Raw genomic sequence first — 14,933 nt, forward strand, 5'->3', positions numbered from 1 at the left:
CTCTGCTGAAAAGTGGTCAAAAGTGCCCCTATTTCGATTATCCTTGGCAACAAGCAGAATAAAATGAATAAATAAATGAAATACAACAGCATTAGAAGTAAATTAACTACATTTAACAACTTGACTTTTAATAGTAACAAGCATATAGTAGAAATTAAGGAAGTCAGGGAATGCTTTGTAGTTAGATGTTGTCCAAGTAAGAGGATATGTGAAGTGATTGATCATTTTCTGTCCCATAATGAAATAAGACAATAGTTTAAGGAAGAGAAGGGAAATTAATAAATTATCACGGCCTTTACTAAAGTTTCACTATTAAACAAGTTAGCTGAGAACTTGAACAAAGTTGGTAAAAACATATGTTTATTAATAAAGAGAACTTAAAAATAAAGTTTGAAAGAGCAGAAGGTTTTTGATACCAGGAGGAAGAAAGGACCTTTCAAATGTCAGAGCTGCAGCTAGTACTAATTTATTTCTAATACCTTTATCTCTTGAGGTAATCTTACTTAGAGATCCTGTGCACTGCTTAATTTCTCACATATGTCTCAAAAGACATTATGAATGGGGGGCATGGCCAGAATAATGGACTGGTAGCAGCACAATCTCTTAGCCCAATACTATTTTAAGAAATAAGAAGCAAATTGAGGATTATTCTACCATCAATCAACTTATAATACCTTGGAGCATATATTGAAGAACTTTTTATTACCTGATATCAAAAAATTCCTGTCACATTAAGCAGCAGAAAACAAATACCATCAGCACTTCAGAATGAGTAATTTATAAAACTAATCACAGGAGTTTTCTGTTAAGAAAGGACTACATTCAGTGTAATCTAATATCCAGGATTTGTCACTAAAAATTGACAAAATTGATAACAAACTGGGCACTTTCAACGACAAATGTTCTTGGCAGCTGGAACAACTTCAAGAAATAGTTATGGAGCCAAAAGGACAGATATTAGCTATAGAACAATCTCTAAATGATATGGACTCTAGACTCATGAAAGAAGAACACCAAACAGAGTTCTTATTAAAACAAAATACATATCTACTTGAAAAATTAGATTTAGAAAACAGAATTAGGAGGAACAATATCCGGATATATGGATTTCCTGAGAAAAATTAAGGAGACAATTTAATTAACTTTCTCACATCCTGGATTCCTAATATAAAGAAATTACCTGAAGCACTTTCATATGGCATTGAGTGTGCCCACAGATCATTAACAGCCTTAGGAAATACTTCTACATCAAAAAATAAACCAAGATCCATAATTGTAAGACTTTTCTCTACTCAAGATAAAGAGCTTATACTAAGAAATGCCTGTGTGAACTCACCTATTAAATTTCAAGATGCTTTACTCAGATTTGACAATGACTACTCTGCAACTGTGATCTCTAAGAGAACATCATTTCTTCCTTTACTAAAAGCCCTAAAAAAGAAACAGCTGAAAACACATCTATTATTTCCAGCAAGTCTGAAAATCTTCCATCCAGAGGGCATAAAAATATTTGAAATGGTGGAACAAGCAACAAAATACCTTTCTAACAACAATGTTTTAACTCAAGAAGAGGCAATGGACTGGACTAATAGTACACCAAAAAGAATTGCTGAAAAAAGCAGTTGGAAAACTGTAGAACAAAAGAATAAAATCTGAAGGACAAATAAATATATAAGATGCATATACTTTAAATATGCTTAGACAGCAAGCCAAAATGTTACAACTAAACTTTCTAATATGAAAGTCACCTGTTAAAACAGGTACTTTTTTCAGTTATTCAGGTACTCACTTAAAACTAACAAAAACTCTTATTACCTATGAAGTATTTATAAAAGTAATATAAAATTAGAAACATTTCTTTATACTACATTAAAAAAAAGAAATTAAAAGCATCTGTATGGCATAATCTTGATATACAGTTTAAATGAGACAGCCATGCTAAATAAGTATTATAAATATCTTCAGAGTTAAATGTACTCTGAAAAGAGTTGCTATTTAATAGGAAGACAGGCTTTGATTGATATATTCACACATCATAACAAACTTACACCTACAGAAGTAACCAGGTAGTGAGCTATTAAATGTACATAATAGTGATAGAGAGATTGCTTGGGTAGTTAAACTATTCAGGCAAGAGGTATTATACCTCATGTTGTTGATTGTTGGATTTATATATATAAATTAGTTAAACTTAATAATTTTATGTTTTCAGGAATTTTGGTGCCTTCTACAAATGTACATACTCTAATAATATATCATAATGTGATAACTTCTCCAATAACATAATTAAATTTTCAAAAGACATGCAAGTACACTTTTTGTGTAACCTCAGATCTGTATTAAAAAATGAAATGTTTGTCAATTAATGTCAATGGTTTAAATAATAATAATATTAAAAGCAAAAATTTGTTCAAATACATAAACTTACATAATCCACACTTGGTGTTTCTTCAAGGAACACATCTTTTAGAGGAAGACAATGACAAATTAAATTCTAATAATTACACTTTATTGGCAAGCTCCCAGTTTAAACAGAAAAGGAGAGGGGCAGCTATATTATTAAATAATATATTGCTTGCTCCTAAAATAATAAGCAGTTATCAAGATTCTTTAGGAATGTTTTGCTTGATATCAATTGAAATAAATATGAAAATGTATACACTAGCAAATATCTACTGGATTCCAGGGGTTAGAATAAAAACAGTAAACTAGCATTTAGAAGAAATAATACACCTTACAAAAGGTAGTTTAACAACGGCAGGAGATTTCAATTGTATTATGGATGATCAAGATACTGACACAAAATGTAAAAGGAAAAAATCTTCCACATCAAGAGCTTTAAAAAAATTTATTGAAACTGCAATTATTAAATATATAAATACTTTTGCTGATCCTAATTTTTACCTTTTTTTCACATAGACATAAAACTAACTCTAGAATAGATATAGTATACATATCAAATGATTTGCTAACAAAATTAGAAGGGTTTAAAGTTATAACATGCCCCTTATCAGACCACAACACATTAATATTTGAAATGGAACTTGACCTTATACAATCAATACCCATTGCTAGAATACCATCATATATAACAAAAACTAGCAGACTTTAAAGATTTCTGTTTAAATGAAATTAAAACTTTTCTTGAAATAAATACAACTAAAGATCCATCATCAGTTTATTATTGAATGTGAGAGTTTTGTTTTTGGGGCAGAAAGATTCAGAGTGGATGGACATTTTTATTGTACTTCCACTGGTTTACTTATCTCAATGCCAGGAGTGTCTAGCTTTTTATGTTGGTAAGACCTCTTGTAGCTGTAGGGATCTGATTTATGAACATACTTTGGATATAAGACAGCAAAAAACTACTAATGCCCTTTATAGGCATATTAAGGTACACTCTACACATAAGTTTGGTTTCATTATTATTCAGCAATTTAAAAAGGATGTCCAGGGAAGAACTGAAGATGAACATCTTTTATTACATGAATTGAAATGGCAGATCCGATTAAATACTTTAGTGCCACCTGGCTTAAATGATAGTTATAGTATTGCACCTGTTCTTAAACTTAAAAATTATATTTAAAAAACTATGTTTAAATAGGTTTTAGGTTTTGTTCTTGAATTTGTATTTGATATGGTTTATATTTCTTTATATGTTTTTATTGAGGTTGTGATGTCACACATGTCATGTGTCTACACCTTGATTTCTAGGGTTCCTATTACCTTGTCGAAGTTCCGAAACTCCGAGCACCATAAGGCCGAAACTTTATGTCCGAAGTTTCAAAACTTCGACAAGGTGAAAAAAATAAATAAAAACAAAAGAAACATAGAAAACTCTTACAAGCAGGGGGCAAGCCCCCCTGCACCCCCCACACCCTCCGCTCTTTAAATAAATATACCAACTCCTAGTTCGCACTACAGTGTGGTAAAGGGAAATCTTCACTTTCCGCAATGTATTGCGATCTTGGAGATGGTATATTTAAAGAGTGTGGGGGTGCAGGGGGACTTGCCCCACTGCTTGCAACAGCTAACTTGCTGTTAGGGTTTTTATTTATTTATTTTTTGTGTGTGATCAAATTTCTGGAACTTTGAACATCTGAGTTCGATGTTCTCAGCTTCGAAGTTTCAGGAATTCGACAAGGTAATAGGAACCTGATTTCTATTGGTTTATCAGAGTTTAAAAGTTTGGATGATATGGTAATTATTTGTTCTGATGAAGTTCCATTAGGAATGAAAGCGCTAAACAACGTGGACTGGATTGTTTTTTTTCATTAAACTTGTTCGGATGAAGCAGCGTGGGTTTTCATTGTCCTTATCATCAGAATAAATTTACCAGATATAGAGACTTACATACTTTCTTCTATAGTTAAAAATATAGCACTATGTTTATATTCTTCTTATATATCTACATGGAAACAATTACAAGAACATATTTGGCTAGAAGCTATACAAAACCAAATACAAGAACGTTTATCCATATTATACAATCCATTATATTGGATGCTTAAAGACTGTATATTAGAAAATAAAGCCATTAGAATTCAATCCAATTACATAAACCTTACAATACTGAACTTTAAAAAAATTATTAAAAATCCTAGCATTAATTCTTGGCTCTTCTCTCTTTTTCCTATAGCATTCACATCCAATAACACGGAAACATTGCAAACTCATAGGACAGACATATTAAAAAAAGGCTAAACTATTATTCTGGAGCCAATGGCTGGACCAGGACAAGATTTTGTCTGTTAATCAAATAATAAACAAATTTAATATTGATAAAAACATATGGTTGTTCCTACAATCTTTAAAACAATATATAATAAATACAATAAAATTAATGCAATTACCTATCAGACAGAATAGATCTAAATTAATTGAATACATATTAATAACTATTAATCAACATTTTAAAGGTAACAGCTATCTATCAAACATTTATAAAGTTGTTAAAAAAACAAAAATATGTCATAACAAATCATATTGGAATTATTTTGCATCAATAAATGGCAATTTACTAACACAAGAAGATTAAGAATCTATACTTAAATCTGCAAAATATACTACATTGTCACTTCAATGGCATTTAATTACTTAGAGATTTCTACATAGGAGTTTTCTTACTCCACATAAGTTAGCTTTAATGCTTGCAAATAAAGAGATGTGTTGGAGATGTAAAATAAAATTAAAGGCTGATTGGCAGCATGTTTTCTATAATTGTACATGTCTCAAAAAGTACTGGAATAACATTATTTTTTTTCAGATTGTTTTTAATGACAATTTTCATTTAACTGAAGCTCTAGTTTTGTTTAACTCCCCTATACCTAAATGTGTTCCTAAAAAAAATATTCAATTCTTTGGACTTTACTTGCTATTGCACGTAAGATTATTACTATTAATTAAAAAAATGCAACTCCTCCATCATTCAAGGAATTTAAGAAACATGCTTTGACAGTTGGATAAATGGAAATTTCTACTTTAAAGAACAGAACCAACAGAATTACTACATACTACAACAACTGGCAGACTGCAATGGAAATATTGGAGAAGAACGATATGAGTATACACTAATGTAAAACCTTTTTACAACAATGTAAAAAAGCATTATTTGTTTTCTATAGGCATCATTGTAAACAGTTTCTTTTTTAGGTTTTGATGTTATATTGTTATTTATTGCAGAATAGTTTTGTTTTTCCTTATTACGAACAAATACTTCTATTGTAAAAAATTATATGGATTTCTATTTTACAAATGTAATCAAAACATTTTTTATCCTTTTTTGTTTTTCATATATGATTAAATGATTTACAAAATAAATAAAACATTTTAAAGTAAAAAAAAAAAAAAAGAAGACATTATGATTCTGGCACTGTTACTGCTGCAGTTGCAGAGCATTCTGTGTTCGAAAAACAACTAATAATGTTCACAATTGTATTTATGAGCATCTCTATTCTGTCATGGTAAGAAATCTTAACAATGCCTTCCATAGACATATTCTGATATGATCTTCCTACAAGAAGTTTGCATTTTATGTGATTGATTACCAGACTGTTGATCAATGGGGCAAATTTTATTTAATGCTTGTTTTTTCCTAGTCTAAATAATTATATTAATTACAAAGATACCACCAAAAAACAAGTTGTCAGTGTAACTAAAAACCAATGCACCAAACACTGAAGGCAACAAAGGATGAACAAACCACAGAGATGAGCGTAAACACTTTTAATCAATGCTTTTGTCACATAGACTTCATCAGAAATATTTTGTATTTGCATTAATTAAACAGATAAGTTAAAGAAAAGACCTCTAAAACACAAGTTATAATACTATTTACTAATTTTAGGTTGTCACACATTTCATCTCTGAGTCCCATAATGCAGTCACCTATTTTTGTAGAGTACTGTATAACAGGTTAAACGTGTTGCAACTACAGTTGATTGAAGTCAGTGGGTACTTGTTGAAAGCACTTAATATAGTTTTATTATTTTTTTCACTCATGAGTACTGTTGCATTTAATACTGGTATAAGTAAATTGTTGGAAGATTTGTACACATTCATTGTAATTTTTTATCAATTACCAATGGCACTGAAAAATACTGAAGCATATAGTTTCACCAAAAGGATTATTTTTAAGTATAAAGAAACAGTTAACTATGCTATGGGGCCAGCTTTTGAAGTTAAATTATCAGAAGAGACAGACAACTTAAGAGTTCTTAGACTTATCAGAATCATTTAGCAAAGAAAAAAGAAATAAGTATTGCAGAACACATTCAAGTCATAAACCATTCAAAGGGATACGTAAGAAATAATTCAAAAACTATTAATGCCAACATCATTGCATTTCTTGAAAAAGATAGCACTATTGGATCAGTGAAAACTAACATGCTTAGGTATAACACATGTCTAGGATGTGATGATAATCTGTAATAAATAATAGTGAAGAAAACAATTATTTACTTTTTTAATTAATTCATTCATTAATATAATACAATGTTATATAATTTAATTTAGTTTTTAGAAGGGTGAGAAAGAGTGCTTATGGCTAGCTGGCTAGCTGATGAGCATGGATGTATTTGAATATTATTTTCCCTTAAAAATTTAAAATTTTAAAATTTCAAACTGCATTATTTTAGAGCCATCCTGATTCTTATATGCAGAATGAGTATATGAGGAGGGGAAGATCCAATCATTCAGTAAAGTTCAATCCATCTAAGTGACATACTTTAATTCTTAGAAGACAAAATGTTTTACCTTTGTAAGGTTTACTTTAGTGGCATTTATAAGCTTGTGGTCTTATTATCTTAGTAACAGAAATGCCTATAAAAAGATTTCAATAATTCAGTAAATTCAGTGAATCTTATGTATGCAAACCTTTACCAATGTTTATAAATGTTTGTACTGCATGTTGAATGAAAAATGCTTATTCACACATGTGCACACACACACACACACACACACACACACACACACACACACACACACACACACACACACAAAAACACATAAAACACCCTTTCTTTGTGTCTTTGGGAATTTTGAAAATACAAGACAAACTAGCATGCCTATGTGGAAAAATAAAGATTTCTTGAAACCTATTCACTAACAAAAAACGCACCCACAGTTCAGACTTCCATATATTTTTTAAATAGTAATACACTGAGGAAAGTAAAATTAAAATAATTAAACATTTTAGATTTAAACTGCTGTAGGTGGATTGGACACTCTAAATTGGCCCTAGGTGTTAGTGGTTGCATGTGTGGGCCTTCTGTGGAAGGTTGGGCGCCGGACTGGCAACTTGACACCATAGAACTCCACTGCCAATTATGAGCAGACAGGTGATGCGCTGTGGTGACCTCTAACCGGGAAAAGCCGAAAGAAAAAGAAGAAGAAGAAACATTTTAAATTAAAACTATTTGTTAATACATACTCAAAATGGATGCAGAATATTTACCTCAACAACAAAGAAATTCACATTGTGTGTTTAGTTGTTGAGGAAGTTTTTTAAAATCCATTTCATAAATACACTGACAAAGCAATTATGATTGTCTTTTTGGTCATAATTCTCTTTTGCATTTGCCTACTTATTTTGTTGAATTATCATACCAGTTCTCATTGGTATTCCCAAAGAAGGTATGAAATATTTAAAACGTTTAGGAAAAATAAGAAATTAATAATTCTGTATATATTAAAGTATTACACTTCTCCGGGAGTTATATTCCCTATGAAATATAAAGCACTGACATTTTCTATATTCAATATAACTTGTAAACTTAATATAATAGTAAAAAATAATAACATAATACAATGAATTATTTTCTGCCCATTTTAGACCAATCATTATAGTTAAGTGAACTCAGAAACTATGCTATATATTTATGCTGTTAATTTATACTTATTAATGCACGCCCCTCACAGAGTAAGCAAATACTGGTACAGGAAATCCACTTTGAAATACATTGTACCACACACTGATACTTTCTGTTTCACTGCCATATATTTACTATTATTATTAAAAGAAGTGCTAGACAGTAAACTTTATCTTATCTTACCATGGTGGTTTCAGCGATTGAGCCAAAGCTGTTAATAAATATGTTGCATGTCACATTAACTGGAGGACCTGCAAAAATAAATAAATAAATGATTAAATAAATAAAAATAATAAAAAACAAAATATAGATACATTTCTAACAATTTAGCAAACATATCTTCATACATTAATACAATATTTGTACTATGTGCTATTTTGTAATAAAGCCACTTTATAAAAAATGAACTTTTAAAATAAAGTCTCACCAACTGTGTTGGCTCATAATCTATGTGTTTTTTTCTGAATTTTGAAGATTTTGAAACCTATTGGCTTAGATTCAGAAATAAATCGCCTAATGTGTTAGGTGAAATTGCAATGTTACTGGTGTTGCACAGGGTAGAAACATTTTAGAGATACAAGTAATAGTATTATTGTACAGTTAGCATCTTATTCAAATGACCATATAATTATATGATCATACGAAACATTATGGTAATGATCCCAGCTGCAAATGAAAAAGAGGGTAAACAACATGGCAGAACAATAAAAGAATGTATAAAACCTGTATGATGAGCTGTGACCACTACCAAGTTTGTAAAGTGTCATTTATTGGTGAATGGAGAAAAGATATTGTGCTAAGATGCTTGGGCTAGCATCTGTATTAGCCAAACAATATATGTAAGGGACCATTCTCACATTTAGTTTCCATGACGTTGCCTGTCTTCACCATCTGCTTTGCAGATGGAAACAACAAAGAATAATATACCATCACCTCCTTGACAGAGACTTAGTCAAATATTATTGTGTGGACAGTGACACAACAGATTAGCTTATACATATATGCCATTCTTTCAAAGAATTGCATAGCATGTGTAGAATCTGAATCACTCTGGACACTAAGATAAACATAGCACTGACTATCCTCGCAACAATGATCTTCCAGTGACCATCAGAGGACATGATGGGTGTTTCACAGGCATCTGCCTTATGAATACTACACCAGTTACTCGATGTCATGTTGCAGCATGTGGCAGAGCATATTTGATTCCCACATACCACAAAGTAAAGAACCAATACTACATAGATATTCTACAAAATAGCCTGTTTCCCTGAAGACCTAAGGACCATTGACTGCACACACACACTGCCAGAGCCACTTGGCACATATGGATATCCATATATCATCCTGATGGGCTTTCTTTCCATTAACTGCCTTATCATAGGATCATAGAAGATTACTAGGCTATTGGCCCTGAAACCCTTATAAGCCTAGCCAAGAGTTTAGCCCTTGTTTAGACAAATCAGCACCAAATGCCCATGTCCAGCAGGGACATGGGTGGAATCCCCAAGGATATATTTTCTGTTTCCCATCCAGTTATCCAGGTTGCACTTAAAAAGGGGTAAAGAGGTACTCTGCTGGATATAGAGAGGGAGTCTAATCCATAGATGAGAGAGTCTCTGGGACACAGATCTGTCCCACCAAGTCTTGTTGATGTCACAGACTAGGTTGAGGCTGTGCGTGTGGGTTACACAAGTAGAGCTTAACTTGTGGATATGCAGCAGTCCCATCAAGGTGGGGTCCATGATCACCTTGTATGCCAGACAGATGTCACCTCTGAGGAGGCTGTAGGAAACAAAGTAGAGATATAGGGCTTTTGGCCTATCTGTGTATGGTAGATGTTTGAGGCCCTGGATTCTTTTGGTGAGGAACCTCTGTGGTATCTTCAGCTGCTGCATGTGCTTTGTGAGGTACATACTAAAAGGTGCATTGTACTCAATAATGGGCCTAATAAGGGAAGAATACAGGGGTGATATGACCTCCTTGTCGCTGGATGAGACACCCTTACTTATGAGGTGGGCCATGTAGAAAGCTTTCCATACCATGGAAGCAACATGGTGGTGAAATGTCAGGCTGCTATCAACTTGGGTACACAAATCCCTCACTACTGATTGATTGCTTAGGACATTGTTATTACTGTGATAATTTGTGTGGATGTCACTCTCCCCAAAGGGGGTGATGATGCATTTTTTTGGTATTCAGCTTGAGGCTATGTTTCTGGTACCAGTCATTTGTCTGAGTGAGACCCTCTTGGAGGATGTCCACATCATTAGGTGAATTGATGACAGCACCCAGCTTGCAGTCATTTGCAAACTTGGTCAGCCATAGCCCACTGGTTTCGGCCTGCACCTCAGAAAAGTATATCCCAAATAACAGAGGCCCCAAGACCGAATCCTGGGGTACGCTGCTTGTTACGAGTCTACTGCTTGAGGTGGCTTTCCCTATTTTGACTACATGGGTTCTATCAGTGAGCCAGTTTGCTACCCATCTGGTAATGTATGGATTGATGCCTAGTTGAGAGAGTTTATCTTTTATGCCAGAGTGAGAAATAGTGTCAAAGGCTTTGGCCAGGTCAAGGTAGGCAGTGTGCACTGTCTTCCCCTCATCATGGCTGTGATGACTGTCTCAAAGAAGTCAACCAAATTTAGCAGACATGATCCCCCCTTGGCAAAGCCAAACTGTGTGGGATCAAGTGTTTAGAGGTTGACAATGTCCTTGTTTAATGATATCCATGATAATTCATTCCAAGGCCTTCCAGATCAGGCTAGTTAAGCTGAATGGTCTATAATTTCCCAGATCGGTGGATGCTCCACCTATGTGTAAAGGGATCTCAGTGGCTGTCCTCCACTCAGCTGGGATAAATCCAGTACTTAAGCTTTGGTTGAATAGGGTGCCTAATGGTGCTGCAAGTTCCTGCCTGAGTTCAAGTAGGATGCAACCTGGGATGTTATCGGGTCCCATGGAGGCTGTATTTTTGCCTTTGAGAGAGCATTGATGACCTGATCCCTAGATATAAGGGGAAGGGGGCAAGTGCTGGGGATGTCCTGATTTACTAATGGGGGGGTAAAGGGGTAAAGTTTTTTGCTGAATCTGTCAGCCAGCAAGTTTGTTATATCTATGTCATTTGTATATGTGGTGTCCTGCACCACCAGATCTGAACAGATCTGGGTGCTTCCTTTGAGGTTGCAGACATATGTGAAGAAGGCCTTATGATTGTCTCTAGTAGATGTGGCCAATTTGGACTCAAAGTTTGTTTTGGAAGATTTCATTAGTGGTCTTATTTGCTTGTTCATGCTAAAGAGACATTGCTTCCAATTGGGCACCTGCTCCTTCTTGGACTTGGACAGCACTTTTTTCCTTTTGTTATAGAGTTTATTTATTGCAGTTGTCCAACAGACAGGTTTGCTCTTCCTTGTGGAGGATAACTTAGTCATGTCGGGTATTTCTGATTCCATGCATCTATATAAATGCTCGTATAGTGCTTTGGTGTAGTTTTGGATATTGGTGCCAGTTCCTACAAAGGGGGAGGGGGATGTGAAGCTGTTTATACCATCCTTCAGGAGGCTGTAATCAGCTTTGGAGAAGTTTTTATGTCTGATCCTAGCTAGATGGGGGGTTGGGGGAGATGGTGACTTTGAAAGTGACTGCTTTGTGGTCAGATCTTAGTAGGGAAGAAGATGATACTATAGGGATGCTGCAGTGGTTACTCATGTTGGTTAATACCATGTCCAAGATATTATCAGCCCTTGTGGAGGTATCGACTAGCTGTTCCAAGGCATTCGTATTGACAAAATCAAGGAATCTCTGGGCATTTGTGTTCTGGCATGAGTAGTTCTTCCAGTCTATGTTTGGGACATTAAAGTCACCCAGGATCAGGGTAAAGGGTTGAATCTTGATAGATTCGAATAGGTACAAATAGGCAGATTAGGCATCTTGAGTCAGATTTGGGGGCTGGTAGCTAGCCATGATTTGAATAGGAGTCTTGCCAATGGTTACCTGCACCTGGACTGTCTCCTGTGCTTCATACCGTTTGACCAGCCTGGAGGTGTGTATGTCTTTAATGTATATTGAAACTCCACCTCCTTTGACTTGACTGCCCACAGTTTGGGGTCTGAATGTGTGATAGGATGAGTAACCATGTAAGGCTGGGGTGTTCTCCGCAGCTTTGAACCAGGTTTCTGTGACTGCACAGATGTCAGCATTTTCCAGGGTTAGGAATGCTTGCAATGAGTGCAATTTCTTGTTTAGACTCCTAGCATTTAGCAGCATGACCATTAATTTGTGTTTTGTTGAAATTTTTATGTTGGTAGTTTTAACCTCATCACTTTTCCTAAAAAAAGCTCTATAGGGGAGGCAAGAGCCTTTGCCAGAAGCCTAAAGCCCTGGTGAGACAGATGCAGGCCATCTCTGGCAAAGCATTGTGGTCTGTCCATCATATCTTCCCAGGCTGTCAGGTAGTGGATTCCCCTGGAATGACACAGGAAACTAAGCCAATTGTTAAAGTCAACCATTTTTGTGATATGCCAGGTATCAGGGTCTTTTCATTCTCCCCAGACAGCTATACCAGGACCTCTACAGTGCCAATTAGGGTAGTATGTCATTGTAGACCCCCACTCATGGTTGCCATCTTCCATACAATGGCAAATGCCTTTGTGCAGGCATGCATAATCATATTTTTGACCCTCTGATGACTCTGTTAAGCTGATCTGTTGTGGGTACTGACTGAATTTATATCTGCAACCAGCTCCTGCAATATACTTTGATGGTGGGCATAGTTTAGTCTAGACTGTGATCAGAATCCACTGTCTGTGCTCATGGGGAGCCTATGGTAGTACATTGGTTTCTGTCTGTGAGGACTTCCTAATATGCTTCTACTCCTTTGCCCTCTTGTATGCACTTGTAATAGCCTACAATCAGTAAGAGGGCACAAAATATGTGCAGAACCATCTGTACCAATCATGCACCCATCTGACAGCAGCAGCTACAAAAGGTACCGTGGATCTAATATCCCATTATGACAGGTCACTTCTCCACACAGGTTCTAGCAGGGAAGCATGGGGATGGACAGCTGTAGTCTGTTATTAGCCTACATGATACTATCACAAACACAGCAGAGCCTTCATGTGTACCACATACTTGCACATGTCCTGCAGCAGCTATCTCATTTGCTTCCCCTCATGACCACAGCCGGCATTAGGCATAGGTCAACTAGGTGGCCGCCTAGGGTGCCGATCTAGCAGGGACACCTTTCCAGTAATTTGGATAGTGTAGGAAAACCAGGATGGGTGTACCAGGTGGTGTAGGTGGATACTATAGAGCTCCTCTGCCTAATGCACCAGTTGACCAAAGGCCAGCCCTATTCATGACACCTCACCCACTATGAAACACACCTGATCTGCTGTTGCAGATCACAGAGTGTGTGCCTTCCAACACATCCTCACTGTCTGAGATGCTAAAAGAGGACACAGTCCACCTCAGACAGCACTTCAGCCATATATCTGATGGGCTACTTCTGTTTGCACGTCTGTGTCCTCTAATTCATGCTTTTATCCCTTCCTGTGATCCTCACTCCCTTGTCAGCAACTTGCTGTGAACCAACACCTCCAACAATGAAAGTATCATACACATATCCCATCATCATCCTCACCAGCCACTGGCATAGGTTCATAGGTTTATAGGTTCATAGGTTGGTACTAGGCTACCGGCCCTAGAGCCTATACAAGCCTAGCCATAACAATTCCCTGGCTATTTCTTCCTACACTATTTACTTCCCTGGACCCCTGTCTAGCAGGGCGACTGACGTGATCCCCGGGGTGAATTTCCTTTCTCCCATCCAATCGTCAAGGTTCCTTTTGAAGAGGGCCAAGGAGACGCTCTGCTTGACATGTATGGGCAGTCTATTCCTGAGTCTAGGGAGTCTCTGGGTCAGGAACCTATCCTTCTAACATGTTTTTTTTTTCTTGTAATGACAAGGTTTAGATCCCTGAAGTGTGTGACTGTGAGGGATTGGGATTTCTTTAAGTGTAGCATGTCCAGCAGCTCTGGGTTTGACATGGCCTTGTATGTTAAGCAGAGATTGCCCCTGAGTAGACGACATGCCACAGAGTATAGCTGTAGTTTTTTAAGGTGGTCAGCATAGGGCATCTGCTTTAGGCCTGTGATTCTTTTAGTGAGGTATTTCTGTGGCCTTTCCACTTGTTGCAGATGTCTTGAGAGGTACATACCAAATGGGGAATTGTATTCTATAATGGTTCTAATGAGGGATGAGTACAGTGGGACAATGACCTCCTTTTTTCTGGATGAAAAGCCCTTAGTGATGAGGTGTGCCACATAGAAGGATTTCCACACTGTTGTGGCGATGTAGTTACTGAAGATGAGACCACTATCCACCTGTGTCCCTAAGTCTCTTATCACACTTTTGGTGTTTAGTGTACTGCCACCTATGTGGTAATTCATGGGTACATGTTTTTCCCAAAGGAATAACTATACATTTCTTGGCATTGAGCTTCAGCCCATGGCTCTGGCACCAAGCATCTGTTTCTGTAAAGCCCTTTTGTAGAGTAT

General features: G+C 35.8%; 1 protein-coding gene across 1 annotated transcript in view; it reads right to left on the reverse strand.

The window, feature by feature from the left end:
- Positions 1–14,933, reverse strand: part of GLRA3 (glycine receptor alpha 3) — a 1,032,852-nt gene that overhangs the window by 535,610 nt on the left and 482,309 nt on the right. The window contains exon 3 of the mRNA XM_044062514.1: positions 8,553–8,620. Coding sequence (XP_043918449.1) covers positions 8,553–8,620 — 68 coding nt within the window. The remainder of the gene's footprint in view (positions 1–8,552; positions 8,621–14,933) is intronic.

Source organism: Protopterus annectens, chromosome 2.part1, assembly GCF_019279795.1.
Source record: "Protopterus annectens isolate FY-2018-M chromosome 2.part1, PAN1.0, whole genome shotgun sequence".
Classification (NCBI taxonomy): domain Eukaryota; kingdom Metazoa; phylum Chordata; order Ceratodontiformes; family Protopteridae; genus Protopterus; species Protopterus annectens.